Below are 17,558 nucleotides of genomic sequence, written 5' to 3'. Positions count from 1 at the left end.
AGAGTGAATACAGTGCATTTTAAAATCAAAACCTAAGTGTAGGTTTCTTCACTGGGTGTCCCAGCTGTCATTGCAGTTAATGGAACTCAGGTCAGTACAGTCAATAGAGCCTAGAAAGCCTGTGCTAATCAGCCTGGGGGTGTTTTCATTAATATGAGCTGAATCTTTCTCTCAATTAGGTTGGCTGTAGTACCAGAATAAATGCAGCTGCACCTGCTATGTATAGTTACTGTTTATGCTCTGGTATTTTTGCTGCTCCACACGTACTACAGCATTCCCTAAAATACTGTAAATTGTCCTTACACTTTAGTTGGCTCTCTTGTAATTTCATTACATACCAGGCTTCATTTGGAATATGAGTAGTTAGAAAAAAAGTTTCATCTGATCAAAAACAAAATCAGATATCTGAAAGGATTTGGCAGGTTTTCTTTTAAAATGCACTGGCTGGTACAGTCAGTGATAGGAATACTTCATAAATAAGAAGGAATAGAGCAATCCCTAGCTGTTCATGAGTGGCAAGAAATACAGTAGATCATATGCAGCAAAATTGGAGCTGAAGGTGTGGATACCTATCATCTTCTAAGGTCATTCACATTCCCAAATCTTGGAGGGATGCACACCGGGCCACATTCTTAACTTCAGCCTGCTTTTACTTCTCATATTTAAGCTTTTCTGGTTTTCTGAGCAGCTCTTTATCTTCCTGTCTGTCTTGTCCTCTTCTCCTCCCCTGTAGATACAGCAAGAGAGTTATCCTGTATTATCCTGCATGTCTGACTGTTGTGGTTTAACCCCAGCTGGCAACTAAACCCCACACAGTCACTCACTCACTCCCTGCCCTGCTGGGATGGGGGATAGAATCAGAAGAGTAAAGGGGAGAAAACTCATGGGCTAAGATAAAGACGGTGTGATAGGTAAAGCAAAAGCTGTGCACACAAGCAAATCAAGCAATTCATTCTCCACTTCCCATGGGCAGGCAGGTGTATTCAGCCATCCCCAGGAGAGCAGCACTCCACCATGCATAATGGTGCCTTGGGGAGACAAGCAGCATTGCTCCAAACATCCCCTCTTCCTCCTTCTCCCCCCAGCTTTATGTGCTGGGTATGACACCTTGCTGTCTGGGACCTCCCTTTGGTCAGCTGGGGCCAGCTGTCATGGCTGTGTCCTGTCCCAATTCCTTGTGCACCCCCAGTCCACTCACTGGTGGAGTGGGGTGAGGGGCAGAAAAGGCCTTGGCTTTGTGTGAGCCCTGCTTAGCTAAACCCGTGTTATCAACAGTTTCCAGCACAAGCCCAAAACAGAGCCCCCTACAAATTTTTATGAAAAGAATTAACTATCCCAGCCAAAACCAGCACATTGAAACCTTTTCTGAGATCAGGAAGCAGTTTGAGAGTTTGCAAAGATTTGGGCAAATCTGGTAGCTTTACTGATGATAGCTTTTGAAGGGTGAGAATGTTACAGGTGGGTAAAAAGTCTCATGATCTCAAGAATTTATTGTTTCAATGGTAATTTTTTGTGATTTCCAGTTAGTGTTCAGTATAGGTAAAAAACCCTAAAATTAGTTCTTAGAGATAAAATAAGGTACAGTGATTGTTGGTGTTTTGTGGAGTACTTCAATGGAGGGAGAGGGAAATCTGTTGGAAGTTAGGAGTAAGGGGAGAAGAACCCTTTTGCTTGGATTTTGTGACAGAAGACCTTTAACCTGCACTGGAACAGCTTAGTAGAGTGAGACTGCAAAATGGTGACTGCAGAGCATCTTTATATTTGTTTTTTTCTAATAGAACTGCAGCAAACATTTACATTCACCCTGCCTGTCTGTTGTTCATATACTTCCTAACTCACCAACTGCTCAACACACCTTTGGCTGAACAACAAGAATGGAAACTTTTTGAAATACTCTGTTCCAAGCCTGAAGTTTTATTGCATCTTTAAAAAAAAACAACAAAACCCACATAGAAATAGATTTCTCCTGTTACAACAATGGGCTGTATGGGTTCATCATAATGAATATATTATTTTAAAATAGTCCTTACATAAAAAATATAAAATAAAATTCAAAGGAAAATGACAAGTTATGTTTAGTTGTGTGTATAAAGTACTTGGAATTTTTTTTAATATCGAAGAAAAACTTTGAAAATTAATTTAAAAACAAAATTCTGCATGTTAGCCATGCATCTTGTAACATCTCTGGCACAGCCTGCTGGAGTCAGACAAACTGCTTTGAAGTTTAACTTCTATAAGCAAATAATTTAGATACACTGGAAGCAACTCACAAAGAATAGTTTGGATAGCCTGTGTTTTGGTTGTTGAACCTAAGTAATTGTTATTGTTGGGATGAAAAAGTTAGAATTTCTTTAGAAATTTTTAAATACAACTGATGATGCAGTACTACTTGACAAGGACAAATGGAATATTGCCTATGGATTTTCATCCTAGGGCTCATAATTGCTGAAGTAGTTCAAGAGACCCACAACATAATTTACCAGTAAATAAATTGAGTTCAGAATCATATGAACTTTTTGTTATACATGAAAAGGGCATTTCTGTCAGGTCTTTATCATCCAAGGTGCCATTTAGCAGTACAAGCAAAAGTAAATAAATCAGATACTTTCTGAAAATCCATTTCTGGTTGTAACTTTGAACTGTAAAGCTCTAAATTATCCAGAAGTTAATTCCATGAAGAAGGAAATCTTTGCTTAAGAGTAGAGTACCTCAGATATAGTAGTGTTACATCTGGCAATATTTGGGATTATTCCTTTCTTAGAGAAAGTCACAAGTATATATATATATATATATATATATATAAAAAGTTTAAAAGTATCGTAGTTACAATTCTTACATTTCTGAGACCACAAAATCTAGAGCCTAACTTTTGTAATGCTTTTCTTGATTGAAATTGGTGTATTTTTAAAGAATTTTCTATTAGAAGAATATTAGGATCATTAATAGTTCATAGTTCTTGGGTAGAATGTAGTTGACCGAATCTGTGAACTACACTTAGCTGTATATATTTTATCATTTTGCACATCATTAATACAGTTGCTGTTTTTGTGTAGAGTAACTGTGAAAACTATGTATGACATACAATTAAAACTTCCCTTTATGTTTGTTTTGGCATTTGACATATGGTGTCGTGCTTTTGCTTTGATATGTAAACAGCAGCTTAAAGATTTCATGCAAAGGAGGAAGGAAAGTTGAATTGCTAATGTTGATGGTTAAATTGTGGTTGCCACATCTGTGTTGTAATAGATGATGGAACTGGGCTCACTGTGATATTCTAACAGTTTGTGTTGTTAATATAAATATTTAGCATAAGGGAGACAGGTTTATTTAATAATTTAGTCTGCAGTTACAAATGTATTCCATAGTCAATGAAAAGAAAAAGCTGCCTTTTATATCAGAGGGGTTTTTGTAGTTTATTTGCTATAAATATGCTCTTTTTTGTCTATAAACATGTTTATTTTGAAGTTTATGAAATTCAGTTTTCATGTTACAGTTTAAAAAAAAATCTTCTGGCCTCAAGCTTCACATTTGAGTACTTCCTAAACTTAGACAGTTGTCATCATCTTATTACACGAAACAAAGGCACATTGAAATCCAGTCCTACCCCATGGTATTTTTTATATAGTGTGTTCTTTTTCAGCTTTTTAATAAAGATTTTATGTAAATTCATTTGTGTTCACTTAAAGAACTAGAAAAATAGACATGAGACTTTTCATTAGTTGACTAGATTAAAAGCAAATCATCTAACACTATGTTTTGTACATACAGAATTGTCAGCTGGAGTTCACAGAAGCCTTATTTAATCTAAATTTTGGATAGGTAATAAATAGCCAACATTATTGAAATATTGTGATAAAAATGAATATTGTATAAATACAGATATGATTTTGTGTGCACATGCTCCGAAGTGTGTGTTACAAGCTCTAGTAATTATCATGTGTGTGAGTATATGAGTTGATAATTTCAGCTGTTTGTTACTGTGAAGTTTGTCAATGCTTTCTGAAAGGATTTTGGAAAAAGTTCACTTCAGTGTGAAGTAAGTTGTTTCCAAATTATTTCTAGGCACTGGAGACTTTGAAAATGTTTGAAAAAAAGGATAGCAGAGTAAAGAGTGCAGCTGCAACAAACCTTTCATTCCTTTATTATTTGGTAAGTGTTTGCTTCAGCAAAACCAGTTAAGAACTGAGGTTTATGTAGCAACCTCTGTATTTTTGTAGCAATTTCTGTGTCTGCCTAAATAATCTCTGTAAACCAGAGGAAACTGCACCTCAGAGTAGTTATTCTGGTACACCAACTGAAATTTGGATCAGGTCCCTTTGTATGCTGTTGGTGGGAAGAATGAGATTGAGCCCCAGGCCACAGAAACATGCTTGCAGTTGGATTTGTGCAGAAGCTCAGTGGCTGGATTTAAAACATCGGCCCTGGGAACCCTGGCTGAATTTCAGGAACACGTGAAATAGGCAGCTTAGGCAGGTGTGTTTGTGTATGAAGTTTGTAGGATATGGATTTTAAAATTAAAAAAAAAAAAAAAATGCTACTTTATTGCAACAGAGAGAGCTTGCAGACTGAATGGGACAGAGTGGCAACTTGAAAGAGATGATCTACCTTATATATTACAAGTATTTTAGGACTGAGTAGTGGGGTAGTTTTTCATCCTCAATCTCCTGAAATTCCTGGAAGAAGCTGGAACTGCAAGAAAATTAGCTGACAAATGACTAATACAATGTTTGTTTTGTTCATGTAGGGGAATGAATTGGAACAAGCAACTAACTATGCAGATTTAGCAGTAAATTCTGATAGGTACAATCCAGCAGCTCTGACTAACAAAGGAAATACTGTTTTTGCAAATGGAGACTGTGAAAAAGCAGCTGAATTTTATAAGGAAGCTCTCAGGAATGATTCCTTATGTACTGAAGCACTTTATAATCTTGGTAAGTAACAGGTGCTATTGTGATTTAGTTTTGACTGAAGGTAACACTAGTGTTTCTGAGAATCTGTCTTTGAAAGTTTTCTTACAGAAATATGTGTGAATTATTATTACTTTATTGAGTAATTTATGTTATGGCAACATATTAACTTATACTACTGTCTGTTGTGCAGAAAAATTCCCAGTGCTAACAACATCAATTAGTAATTGCTGATTAATAAATTTGAAGAAATTCATACTACCTGCTGAAAGGATACCAGTTTCAGCATTATTAAACTATCAGTCATTCTCCTTTAAAAGCCTTGTCTTTCCCTCATTCATCTTGTTTAAAAAATTAGATTACGTAAGTTCTTGGTCTTTGATTGGGTTCTCGTTCCTTGTGTTTATCAGTTTGGTAGGTCATGCTGGCTGATAACAGCTCTGTGCATGGCTCTCACAAATAGAGAGTTTTTTAAAGTCAAGGAAGGTAGGCTGCCTCCAAGTACTGTGTTCCTCTTTTGCTTTTCTTGGTTATCCTTGCAGTTAATATACTGAAGTAATCTGTTTTTCATTGTATTAATACTGTAACCTTTATTTTTTAGGTTTAGCTTACAAGAAGTTAAACAGGATAGATGAAGCTTTGGATTGTTTTCTGAAACTCCATGCAATCCTTCCAAATAGTGCCCAAGTCCTTTACCAGCTAGCAAGCATGTATCTTTTTCTGGATTATTATAAGGAATGGTGGTTTTAGTAAACTCATTTAATCTGAAATACGTGTTTCAATCATATCAAGGTGATTTAGAAATTTACTATGGTGTCCATTATAGTAAGAATTATTTATTATCTGGTGTCTGTGAGAAAAATGAGACCAGAACATAACCCATATTGAATATTTCCAGTGAAGCAAGTGAAGAACATTAAGACTGCTCACATTGCAGGGGTTAGTTTTACACTCAGCATTAAATTGTGTCATGGAATATTTAAAATGCTGCTGGTTTTGCTATGAAATGAATGTGGCAGATGTAAACACAATTAAGTGAAAGATTTAAGAAAAAAATTATATAGCTAATAAATAGGAAGTTCTGTTCTAAAAGCTGTTTTCAGATTAGTTAGTGTATGTGTAAGAAAATTGTCTCCCAGCATTGCAAAAGCTCAACAGATTGAAAAGCTGAGGGAAGAGATTGGCTTTGCACGTCACCAGTGATTCCCTAAACTATGAACTTCTTTAACAATGCTTCTGAGGATGTCCAAACTGTAAAAAAATCCTCCCCAAGGCAAAACAGATTCCAGCTGATGTACTACACTTTTAGGAATAGTGTAGGTAATAAAAATATATTCTAGTCAGTAAAATAAGTAACCTCCAAACATATGAAAGGGCTCTGATGTCTATTCCATGCATAGTCCCTTTACAGCAGCACAAATGGCCCAAGTGTCCATCTGGGGAAGATCTTCTTTGCTCCACTGCTCTGTAAAACTGGTTTCCACCAATTCTTAGAAGCTTCTTCAGTGTCAGGTAGGATGCAGAAGAATGTGAAAAAAGAGGTTGGGCAGTAGCTCCAGCTGACAGTGCTGCAGAGCTCTGAGGCAATGTGCCATTCAGGAGGCAAGAGCACACTGCAGGCCGAGTTACAGCTAAAACTGCTGTTCTCTGGACTAGAATAGTCTGGGCTGTGCTCCTTAGACATACAGCAGAAAACCCCCTGCTGGCAAAAGGCTTTTCTTGGGAATTGCAGTTTTACCTAATCGCTTTAGAACAAAATGCTGCTAGTACAGAAACTAGCCAGGTTGTAGAGGCTGCAAATAAATGGCCTGGCTCTCACACTTCATTCTTATAAATATGGAAGTCAAAGTAAAATTAGTGTCAGAGAGAGAGGTGAGGACAACTGAGCCCAAAGTTCTGTTGAGTCCAGTGTGGTTCTAAGGTGAAAGAGTAGACAAAGTCTCTAAATACTTTTCTTCTTCTAGCGTAACAAAAATACTTTCTGATACAAATGAAATTACAAAAACAGTGTGGAAAAAAAAAGTCATTGTGCCTCCACACTACAGTGACTGGTGGAGTGTTCAGCACATGGATTGCATTAGGTAAAGTAGCAGGGATTCTAAGTCAAACTATAATTGACATCAGTCCTTGACTGAGGAAAACTCAGATACCAAATCATGGAAGATCCCAATCAAGCCATAGAGTGGCTGCTGCAGTTGATCAGTGTAGTACCAACTGATCCACATGTACTTGCAAAGCTAGGGAATTTATATGATACTGAAGGTGATAAATCCCAGGCTTTTCATTATTACTGTGAGGTAATTTTGCTTTTTCCATGCACTTTGTCCTAAGTAAAGAAAATTTTGCCATGGGTTCCTATATCAAATTAATAATTGATTAATTTAAACCTTATAAAGTGTTATCCAAAAAGAGAATAAAAAAGAGATACTGGGTGAGAGTTAACAAAATCTGGCTTTTATACTCACATCCTAATGAAATACATAGGCTATGTTTCCATGTGGATATTGGCCTCAGACTTTCCATTTTCTTTTGTATAGTCATTGTTTACACTGACCTGTAATAATGTTAATTTAAAATACAGCCTGGGACAAAATAAAATTAGGATATAATAGAAGTAATTTTACAGGTGTGTAATATGACTGAGTTGATTGGAGACTGTGTCTGTATAACATGCAGATACCTGTAGATTTTATTTTGTTTATGTTTGGAAGTTTTTATATATATTTTAACAGTATAGCTATACATATGTATACACAGTTGCCTAAAGATATGCAGCCTCTTTAATTTCAAACCAGCTGTATTTCTGTCCACAGTTTGTAGAGATTCTTCTGTGTTAGAAACAAGAATAAGACAGGAAGTGTCTGGTGCAAACTGAGAGTTCTCTTTCTTTATCTGTGCAAAGTGAGGGTGACCAAAGGCTGTGTTGCAGTCTGAATTACCACTTGAGTTATGTTAGATGATAATTTTGCTGCCAATTTCAGAGGGAATTTCTAAAAAGCTGAAAATGCTATTCACGTAGTTATGTACAGAAAGGAATGCTTTGGGGTGAGTTTTCCAGCAGACTGGTGTGGGCATGGAATTGTACACTTACTAGTTGGCATTGTTAAAAGTTTTAGGTAAGTTGTTCATACATAGATGTGATTTCAGTAGATGTTTTTGCTGTTGCAAGCTATTTAAAATAGTATTTCAAATAAGGCTAGATGGAAAATGTGACAGACTTATCTTGGGTAACTTCTAAAAAGCATTCTGCAATTAGAAAACTTAGCATGCTTTTTTTTTTTTATCCCCCACCAGGATCACTTAGTGTAGCACACTACTTCCATTCATTTATATTACATGTTTTGGGCATCTGGAGAATTAAGCACTTGAGTAAGATATTCCAGAAGCAGCATAAAGATGTTGTTTATCACTAAAGTTGTGTGGTTTTTCACCTTTCCTATTTTGTCAGTCGTACCGGTATTTCCCTTCCAACATTGAGGTCATTGAATGGCTTGGAGCGTATTACATTGACACCCAGTTCTGTGAAAAAGCCATTGAGTACTTTGAAAGGGCAGCACTTATCCTGTAAGTAGTTATTATTTTATGCCTACTCAGATTTCTGATTAGACATCCATCAGAATACCTAGAGATAAATCAGCTGGATGACTTTAATATATAAATAAACAGCAGGATTAAGAATATTTGTGATATTTTTTAATTTTTCTCAACTTTCTGTTCATTTACAGCGTGTTTTTGCTCTAACTTTGCATTTTCAGTGTTAAATAAAATCCTCCATTGGGCCCAAGAGAGTGTTAGGTGTTAGAACCTATTTTTCTCTATTATCTGCCATTAAACACAACTGTGAATTGGAGAACAGGTCTCCAAAGCCATCAAGACCTCTTTCTCTATGGCTTCATGTGAAATATTTCCTTTCTATTGTTTTATTATGCGGTGAGGATTTGGTGGTTCAGATAAGTGCATGTTTTGGACTTTTCACATGACTTCTACTTCCATCAAATAAGGCATATAAGTAAGCAAAAATGTGCAGTGCTGTACTGCCAGTAATCAGTGAAAATAAATTGACAGGCTAAACTGATCCTGATAAAGATATTTTAATTATACTGAGTTTAGTTCAAAAACTTAATTGCTGAAATTGTTCTTTAGCAGAATATGATGCACTTGAGTAAGTATATAGGCCATATACTTTATTTTAGTTGAGAAAGGGACCTTACTAGAGAATGGTTTATAAATAAAATTTCATCAAATATAAATTTGTAATCCAGAGTTCAAAGAGAATTCTAAAAATACACACGCAGGTTTTTTTATGTGGAAACAAATATATGTCTATAGGTTCATGAAGAATTTTATGTTAATGAATGAACTAAAATTCACTCCCAATAAGTGTGAATTTCTTTATTTTGTGTTTTAGGAAAACTATGAAAAGTTATGCAAAACTCTGTTATTGTTTCTCTTGTGATGATCTGAAATTTTACATTCTTTTTGTTCTGTGAATCTGAATGACATGTATGTACAAAACAGCATGTGAACAAAAAATTCGTACAGTGTAATTCAAGGAGAAATGATTCTGCATATAGGTTGAAAGAAGTTCAGTAAAAAATCCCAATTCTGGCTTTGAGAAGCTTGGGTTAGAGTAGACATTAATTACACATGAGAAAATCTAAGGTTTAATTAAGGATTGAAAATGAAAAGAACTAGAGCAAAATAGACTTCACTCAAATGGTGGTATATTTATAAAGAAATAGAGAAGTAGATTAGACAGAAATACACAGCAGAGCTGACAGAAATCACAGTTCACATGTTTGCCAGTATTCTTTTCCCTAGAAATACTGGCCACCTTAAAAAATCATTTTAGTCAAGCTGTGAGATTTCATATGCTGGCATTCACGGCCTTCTTAGAAAATTTGGAAAGAAACTGAGAATAAGCTGAGAATGAGAGGAATTATTTCATAATCTTGTTTTGGCAAAGATTTAAATATTTTGTGCTTCATGTCGCATTCACTCCATGCATGAAGTATGTGGATTGTAAAGTACTTATGAAGAATTGGCATATTAAATTCTTCAGTATTATTTGTAGTCTATCTGTAATACAGAAAAATGTTTTCTCTGTGGGAGGAGATTTTTAATAGTGGACAACAGAGCATAAATATTTTGCTGTTTATTTGGTATTAAAAATAGGGACTAGATATGCTAATTGGTAAATATGAATGTAAATATAAATTGCTACTAACTTTAAATAAAGTTGCATTTTAAAATGATATCCTTATTTTAACTGTCAACAGCATTTTTAAATTTTATTGTTTAATTCATTCAGTGTTTTAATCACAATAACTACTCTTTAAATTCCATTCTAAGATAGTGTGTTAGACAATGAATTGGGAAACAGTTTTTCACTATTTTATTTTTCCTAGCATGCTGAAGTCTATCCTTAATAAAAGGGCTTAGTCTAGCTAGTACTTGCTGCTGACAATTTATTCTCTCTAGAGTTTTCATACTGAACTGAGTAATAAATTCTATATGGTGTGTGTTTGGCTGCCTTTGTTTGCAGGAGACACATTCAGCTGAATCTAAAAAGGTGCAACATTTGTATTTCATGAACTTGCTTGGCAGCTACCAGGTGAACAGATTACTTAGAGTTAAAAATGGCCTGTGCTATGATTAGAGAGGAAAACTGAAGAGGATAAGTACAAAATTATTCTGATAATGTTAACTTACAGTACCTTTTGGATATGCTGCTGTTCAATTATAAGCTACATGTACAAAGTGCGTTGGCTTATAGAGGATGCTTGTACTGTTAACATGAAAATTTCCTAATTTACACATTGTCTTGATAAAAAGATGAAAGAGTCCAACAGTTTTATTGTACATGCTCAAGCATCTCAAATATTTTCTCTGGCTGTACTGTCACCATTATGTACTAAAAAGAGAAGGACAGGCAGCAGCTAGGACATCAAGGTGACAGCACAAAGGAGGAGCCAGAGTTCAAAGCTGTGAGCAGGGACTCTGTTTCCTGGCAGGAATCCCTTGGGCATGTGTGAGACCCTAGTGATGGGACCTCCTCAGAATACAACTGAGCATTTTGTTCCTCCCCCATGGCATGGTTCTGTATCTCTGACAAAGATTGGTGGTTCACATGTCAGCTCTACTAATTGTGTCTGGGCACAGAATCATGAACCTGAGGAAAACCCTAACATGGGACTGAAAATGAGTGACATGGAGTCCTGGAAACAGGTGTGTGATGCAGCGGTCTGTGAGCTGAGCAGGATACATTCTTTCTAGGAAGGCAACATGCTAGGTGAAAAATTGATTAGTAGGTAAATAGTAGTCTTTACCAGTGCTATGCAGATTATTTTGCTCATTCATTGTTTGGCAGTGTACATGATTTTGTTTTATTTATATGCAGGCCAACACAAGTGAAGTGGCAGCTGATGGTTGCCAGTTGCTACAGAAGAAGTGGTAAGTTCTGTAACTTTTTTGTTATTGCTTGCAGGTTTGTAACACTTTTTTGTAAATCATTGAGGTTGTTCAGCTGGGAGAATAATGATTGGGTTTTGTAGGAAGGATGGAGACAGACTGGGGTCTGCAGTTCCAGGTCATGGAGCAACAGTTTTAAACTGCATAAGAGTAGACTTAGACTGGGATAAGGGAGAAATTCTTTATTGTGAGCATGGTGAGATACTGGAAAAATGGTGTCATAGAGGAAGGTCAAAAAACCCCCCAGAAATCAGGAACCTCCTCCTCATTAATTCTGTTATTTACAGAGTAATTTGGACTGTTTTCAGATGCTCTTAATTTTTACTATCCATTAATAAAGAATGTTAAGTTTGGTCTTATCAAATTTGGTCCTACAATATTAAATCATTAACTATAAAGATGAATTGATGTTAAGGTCTTCCAATTTCTCATCAAATATTCTTTTTTATGTTTGAATATGTGGATAGGAGATGTTTGGTTTGTTTGCAGGCAACTACCAGAAAGCTCTGGAGAAATACAAAGTCATTCACAGAAAATTCCCAGAGAATGTTGAATGTAAGTTGTTTCATTCTGTGGTGTAACTATCAAAGGAAACTTTGTTACATAGGTGTGTTAATAATCATATGATGTATTTTTCATATTAAAATACTTGCATTAACTAATACTTTTATTGATGCTAAATGCTGCGTGGTTTTTGTGACAACACTGATGGGTGATTTAAGAAATATGAGGGTAATGCTGAAGAAGAGCAATGAAAATAAACTTTATCTGAGTTGCATTGGATGAGTTCTTTCTCATACATATGTCCTAGATTTTATAACCATTTTATTAATCTTTCTTATGAAAAATATATGTATTTTTACTTCTCATTCTTGCTAATTGAAATTCCTGCTGTAAATTTCTAGATACAAGAAAATCTTATTGCTAAGTTTTATCAAAGTCAGGGTTTCCAGAAAAAACATTGAGGGTGAGATTTTGTTGCTGGGTTTTTAACTACAGCTGGTCACCCAGTCTCTGGAAAATCCATAGAGGATTTCAAACTACACTATGGGAAACACAGCTTTGAAGAGTAAGACATTTTGCAAAATCAGTCGCACCTGTACTCTAAATAAAAATGCCCTGTAGAAAATAAGGGTTGTCAGTGGTTGTGTAAACATTCTCTTCCCTCCCACACTGTGCCTCACAAATTCCAGAATACAAGGTTGTCGCCAACAAGTCTGTGCTTTCAGATGCAGTGTGGGAAGAACATTCATTGTATTTTATTTTAAAATTGTATCATTCTGCTTTAACAAATTTGTTGCTTTTTAAAAGAAGAATCACAGTTCTCTTGTACAAGTGAAATTCAGTACTGTAATTCCTCCAAGTTATAAGTAAAATATCCTGTTTGTGTTGCTCACACATATTTCAGAGGGGCATGTAGTAAACCTTTTAGAATGCAAATATGTTTCTGAACATAGTTTCTACAAATTTCACAAATGGAGGGAGGAGTTAGGCAAGACAATTTAACTGATTCAAGTTTTCTACTGCTGTAACAATGGTTCTTCCCTCATCTGTCCCTGATCATGGGCTTCCTAAACCAGCAGAAAACCAACTTAGCACAAAATGAAATAACATGTTTGTGAAAGCAGTCTGGAGAGAATGGATCATGTCCTGCTTGTTTCTGCTTCAGTTCTTTGAAATGAATGTTGACAAACACATAGGAATACCAACAGTGTTTTCAGAGTTTGGTAGGAGTGTCTTAGGAGATTGTTTTTTAGGGATTCTTTCAGTTCAATCATACCGTTACATTTGATTTTTATGTCAGCTTTGTTGGGGTTTCTTAATTCTATAGATATTGCTCTTTAACAATCAACCACAGACAGAGGAAAAAAACATTTTGATTCACTTAGCATTTGCAAAATTGTTTTCAACAAAATTCTCTTGATAGCAGCTCCTTAGTAATATTGTAGTATCATTTCTGTGCTTTCCAGCTTCCAGAATATTTTGCAAATGTCAAGAGTCCTGAGCCAAAATAGTTAGTATGCCTTTTGCCTTCCACATATACCAATGCTGTTTGTACTGTTAATAGATACAGACACAGAGAAAATGTTGAATTACTTGCAAAATATCACCACTTGTATAGTGATACTGGTCTGGAGTCACCTTGTTTGCAGTTATTTGTGCTGTTTGCCATTCTGCATGTCCAGTTCTGTCAGGGTGCACTTGTAGTTTGACCTGCTTAAGTCTTCTTCTAACAATCTTCTTTCCAATTAGGCCTCCGGTTTTTAGTTCGTCTCTGCACAGACATGGGGCTGAAAGAAGTCCAGGAATATATAACAAAGCTCAAGAAAGCAGAAAAATTAAAAGAAATCAGAGAGCAGGTAAGTTTGTTTCTCTGTGTATCATACAGTATTGCTACAGATGTAGAAGACACTAAGGTAATGTTTTTGATACTTCAAGACAAAATGCATTGTTAACTTCCTGGTTTACAGAGGCTGATATTTTGGGGGTTTGGGAGGCTTGGTTTTAAGATCAGTCTTACATCTGGCTGAATAGTTTCTGAGGACTAGATTTTCTGTGATTTTTAAATACTAGTGAAAGATGGACTGTGTGGACATGAGGGAATGCCAGAGCCACTCGCATAATTCAATGTCTGTGGAATGTCGTCTTTCCTACTCACTTGCCAGATTTTATTTAATACTTCAGTGTATTTATGAGCCAAGTAATAATGCAACTACAGGGAGAGATGGGAAGCCTAAGAATTTGTCCATGTAAAAGAACTCCTTTTTTGTTATGTACAAAACTGCAGCATTGGCATATTATATAGGTAGAAGTAAACGATTCATGTGAGTGCCAATTTTTAAACCAAAATAAAAAGAATTCCATGGAAAAGTAACAGGCTGTGAAAGGTATGAGATCATAACTTGTGTTCTGTTCAGAAGAGTGAGCTCACGTTTGTGTGTGTGTGCACTCATGCATTGTTTTTTTGCTATTCTGGTGATCAAATAAGATTTTAAAATTAAAAACAGCTGCTTGTTTGAAAAACATTATCCATAATGTTGAGCTGCAAAGTATTCAAGCTTGGTTTGCCTATCCAGAGAATTGCCTCAAATCTACATAGTCACATTAGTATACATTAAGTCTTAACTAACTTACTGTGCTCTTAGTAACACTTATTGATCCCTTTTGATGACAGATCACGTGCACATGCGTTCTTGGCTACTTCTGCTTAAGTTCCAGGGAGCCTGAGTATGCACATGAACACAAAGACACTTTAGAAATGAAACTCACCAGGGGAAACACTGACTGAAGGATTGCAGCTTCATGCTACAGCCCCACTTTGAGGGGCTGGCTGAAGTGTACTGACTGGGTTTTTCAGTAACTGTAAAATTCAAAGCACTTGGGAACATGGACAAAAGAAAGCAGTCCACAGCTGTAGTGGGATTGATATTCCTCCATGTCTCCTCATAATTGTATCAGTAAGCAAAAGAGATGACCAGGTATAATGTACCTAATCTGCAGAACTCACAATTAAGAGATTCACTGAAGTGTGTTAAACAGCCTTTGCTTGGTTTCTGATCACTTCAGTGCCAGTGATGTATGTAGTTTGTTGCACTAACTTTCCATACCTCAGTGCCTTACTTGAGAAAGCTCACCCACAAAACCAGTCAAAACTGGTTTATTTTATAGTTGATTAGAGGGAGAGAGATCCCTGGAGAAGGAAAGGCTATTTCTTTGAATGTAATTCTGGGCTTTTTTCTACACTGAAGGTGTTAATTGTAAATGGGCAATGTCAAGGTCTTTAAAGGAAATACCTTTTTTTCTTTAAGAAAGTTAATATTTGAACACAATTTTAAAAAAACCCTAAAAATTGTCATGTCTCTTTCTGTTTATTTCATATGGGAACCAAGAGCTTTCCCAAACACACTACTTTCTGGTGAGGAAAAAGCTACTGATAGAATATTTAAAAGTTTAAATTCTCTAAGTAAATTAGGATTTCAGTAACATAAAAATTATGTTTAAATTACGGTGTTTTTTTCATTCTGACTTTGTTGTGTTAAGGGAATTCAGTAAGTCATACCTGAATGACAGAAGTATCAGTGGGATCCAACACAGACTCATGGTTGCACAAGTTCTTGCACACTTGGTTTAGGCTGTTCAGGCTTTAGCAGTGACCATAATTCAGCCATGATGTGGGCAGCTCCCTCTGTGTGTTGCATTTCAGTATTCCTGTTTAAGAGTGTGTTGATGCTATGCTGTTACACTAACCTTGCAAAGCAGGATCACAGAATGGTTTGGATTGAAAGGAACATTTAAAGATAATCTAGTTTCAACCCCCTCCTGTAGGCAGGACACCTTCCACTATCAGGTTGCTCAGAGCCTCATGAAATCTGACTCTGAACATTTCCAGGGATGGTCATCTACAGCTTCTCTGGGCAACCTGTTCCAGTGTCCCAAAATCCTTGATGTATTTTTTTCTCCTTCTCTACCCTTTCTCAGTTTAAAGCCATTATTCCTTGTCCTGTCACCACAGGCCTTAGTAAAAAGTCTGTCCCTGTCTTTAAGACCCCTTTAAGTATGGAAAGGCCACAACATTTCCCCAGAGTCTTCTCTTCTCCAGGCTGAACAACTTCAGCCCTCTCCAGCAAGGCCATGTCCTTACCCTGGATGCTCCAGAACTGGACACACAATTCTGGGGTCTCGGGAGAACAGAGTAGAGCAGATCTGTCTAGAACCAATAAGGTGTCTATGATGGCACTTTTATTTAGTTAAAACTTTAAGATAGATCTGCTTAAATATTTCCTCTTGTGTGTTACCCAGAAAAGAAAAAAAAATTAATTCAGCCTTTTGAATAAGCCTGATAGTACTGGAATTTAAACTAAATCAATTTTCATTTAAGCAGATAAAATGAAATGCAGTAAATTTAAAAAACCCAAACAAACCCCAGACCAACATGCTTCTTGCCTTTGTGCCCCCTAAAAACCATAGCCAATAATAAAAATAAAGCAGGTTTCTTGTCAGTTCTGTCAACTTCATTCCTGCAGACTGTGTTTCCAGCCTGAGTAAGCTCTGAATGGGAGCAAAATTCTGCCCCTGTGGTTCCAAGCACACTCTCTTCAGAACCTCTGAAGGTCTGATAAGTTGCTTTCTGCTCCTTGCTTCTCCTTGTCTTGTTGGCAGGACATGCTCCCATCTCCTTGTCTGCTTTTCTTCTCCTCTGCCACACTCTGAAAACTTTCCGTTCCTCCCAAAGGAAAGAAACAACTTCTTCTGCTCCCAAGGAACCCACTGACACAGGTTTTTTTTAAATGAACATTGTTGTAGTTGGTAAAGGAGCAAAGACTCTAAGGAAAGATGTTTCAGGACACACTGTGATTCAGTGTGCAGCTGTCCTTCATTAGTACTGGAGTACCTTTCTGTGACAATCTCTACATCAGTGCTGTCTTGCAAACAATAGCCCTGCAGTCCCTTCTTTTGCTATTGGTGTTACATCTGGGTTTCCATCCTCTGATTCTGGGTTTGGGAAGGTTTTTTTGTTTGTTTCTTGGTTGGGGGTGGTTGTGTGTGTGATTTTTAGTCTTCTCTCTGCCATCTGGCTTTGGAAATTGCTAGGGTTTTTTTTTTCTAAGTTCCTTCTCTCATCCATGACCATACAGTTGTAAACGATACTTTCTAGTTCTAATATTACCAAATTTTAATATTTCACCGCCTAAGTTTCCAATAGGAATACTGGTTTCAGTTAGCAGTACCAGATACAGTTCAATTCCTGCTCCCAGTTTTAGACTAACCCTTGACTTCTCAATTGCACCCAGTAAAGACAAAATAGGTAAAATGCTAGAGTAGTATACCTCCATTTCACAGTCTGCATACAGAGTTTGTCTTCCTGTAGAAATTTATCAAAATTTTCTATTTTGGCATTGTTTTTTCTAGAATAAGTATATCCACATGGAGTTTATACCAAAATAAATATTCTGGAGCACTTATTTCCCTCAGTTCTCAAATATGGACAAGTTGTTAAATACTTCCAGCCAAGAGTCTGGGAACATCTGTGGAGTTCATTCCCTGTAGAAATGTTTCTCCCTGCTTCTCACAGCATTTAATTTTTACTGCAACCTTCCAATATGTTGGAACGTTTTGGGGGTGGTGGGGGTGGGAGGGGAGCTGGGGATTTTTGTTTTCGTTTGTTTGATCGGAGTTTTT

At 36.4% G+C, this 17,558-nt stretch overlaps 1 protein-coding gene across 5 annotated transcripts in view; it reads left to right on the top strand.

The window, feature by feature from the left end:
* The window catches only part of IFT88 (intraflagellar transport 88), a 41,838-nt gene that overhangs the window by 12,220 nt on the left and 12,060 nt on the right, over positions 1-17,558 (top strand). For all 5 annotated transcript variants that reach the window (XM_064409260.1, XM_064409261.1, XM_064409258.1 and 2 more), the window contains 8 exons: positions 4,063-4,149; positions 4,745-4,931; positions 5,509-5,617; positions 7,054-7,204; positions 8,356-8,471; positions 11,308-11,360; positions 11,868-11,933; positions 13,632-13,738. In XM_064409260.1, coding sequence (XP_064265330.1) covers positions 4,063-4,149; positions 4,745-4,931; positions 5,509-5,617; positions 7,054-7,204; positions 8,356-8,471; positions 11,308-11,360; positions 11,868-11,933; positions 13,632-13,738 — 876 coding nt within the window. The remainder of the gene's footprint in view (positions 1-4,062; positions 4,150-4,744; positions 4,932-5,508; positions 5,618-7,053; positions 7,205-8,355; positions 8,472-11,307; positions 11,361-11,867; positions 11,934-13,631; positions 13,739-17,558) is intronic.

The sequence above is a fragment of the Passer domesticus genome, chromosome 2, assembly GCF_036417665.1.
Source record: "Passer domesticus isolate bPasDom1 chromosome 2, bPasDom1.hap1, whole genome shotgun sequence".
NCBI classification, from domain to species: domain Eukaryota; kingdom Metazoa; phylum Chordata; class Aves; order Passeriformes; family Passeridae; genus Passer; species Passer domesticus.
Note: the sequence above shows the minus strand (reverse complement) of the source record. Positions and strands in the feature narration are given on the sequence as shown.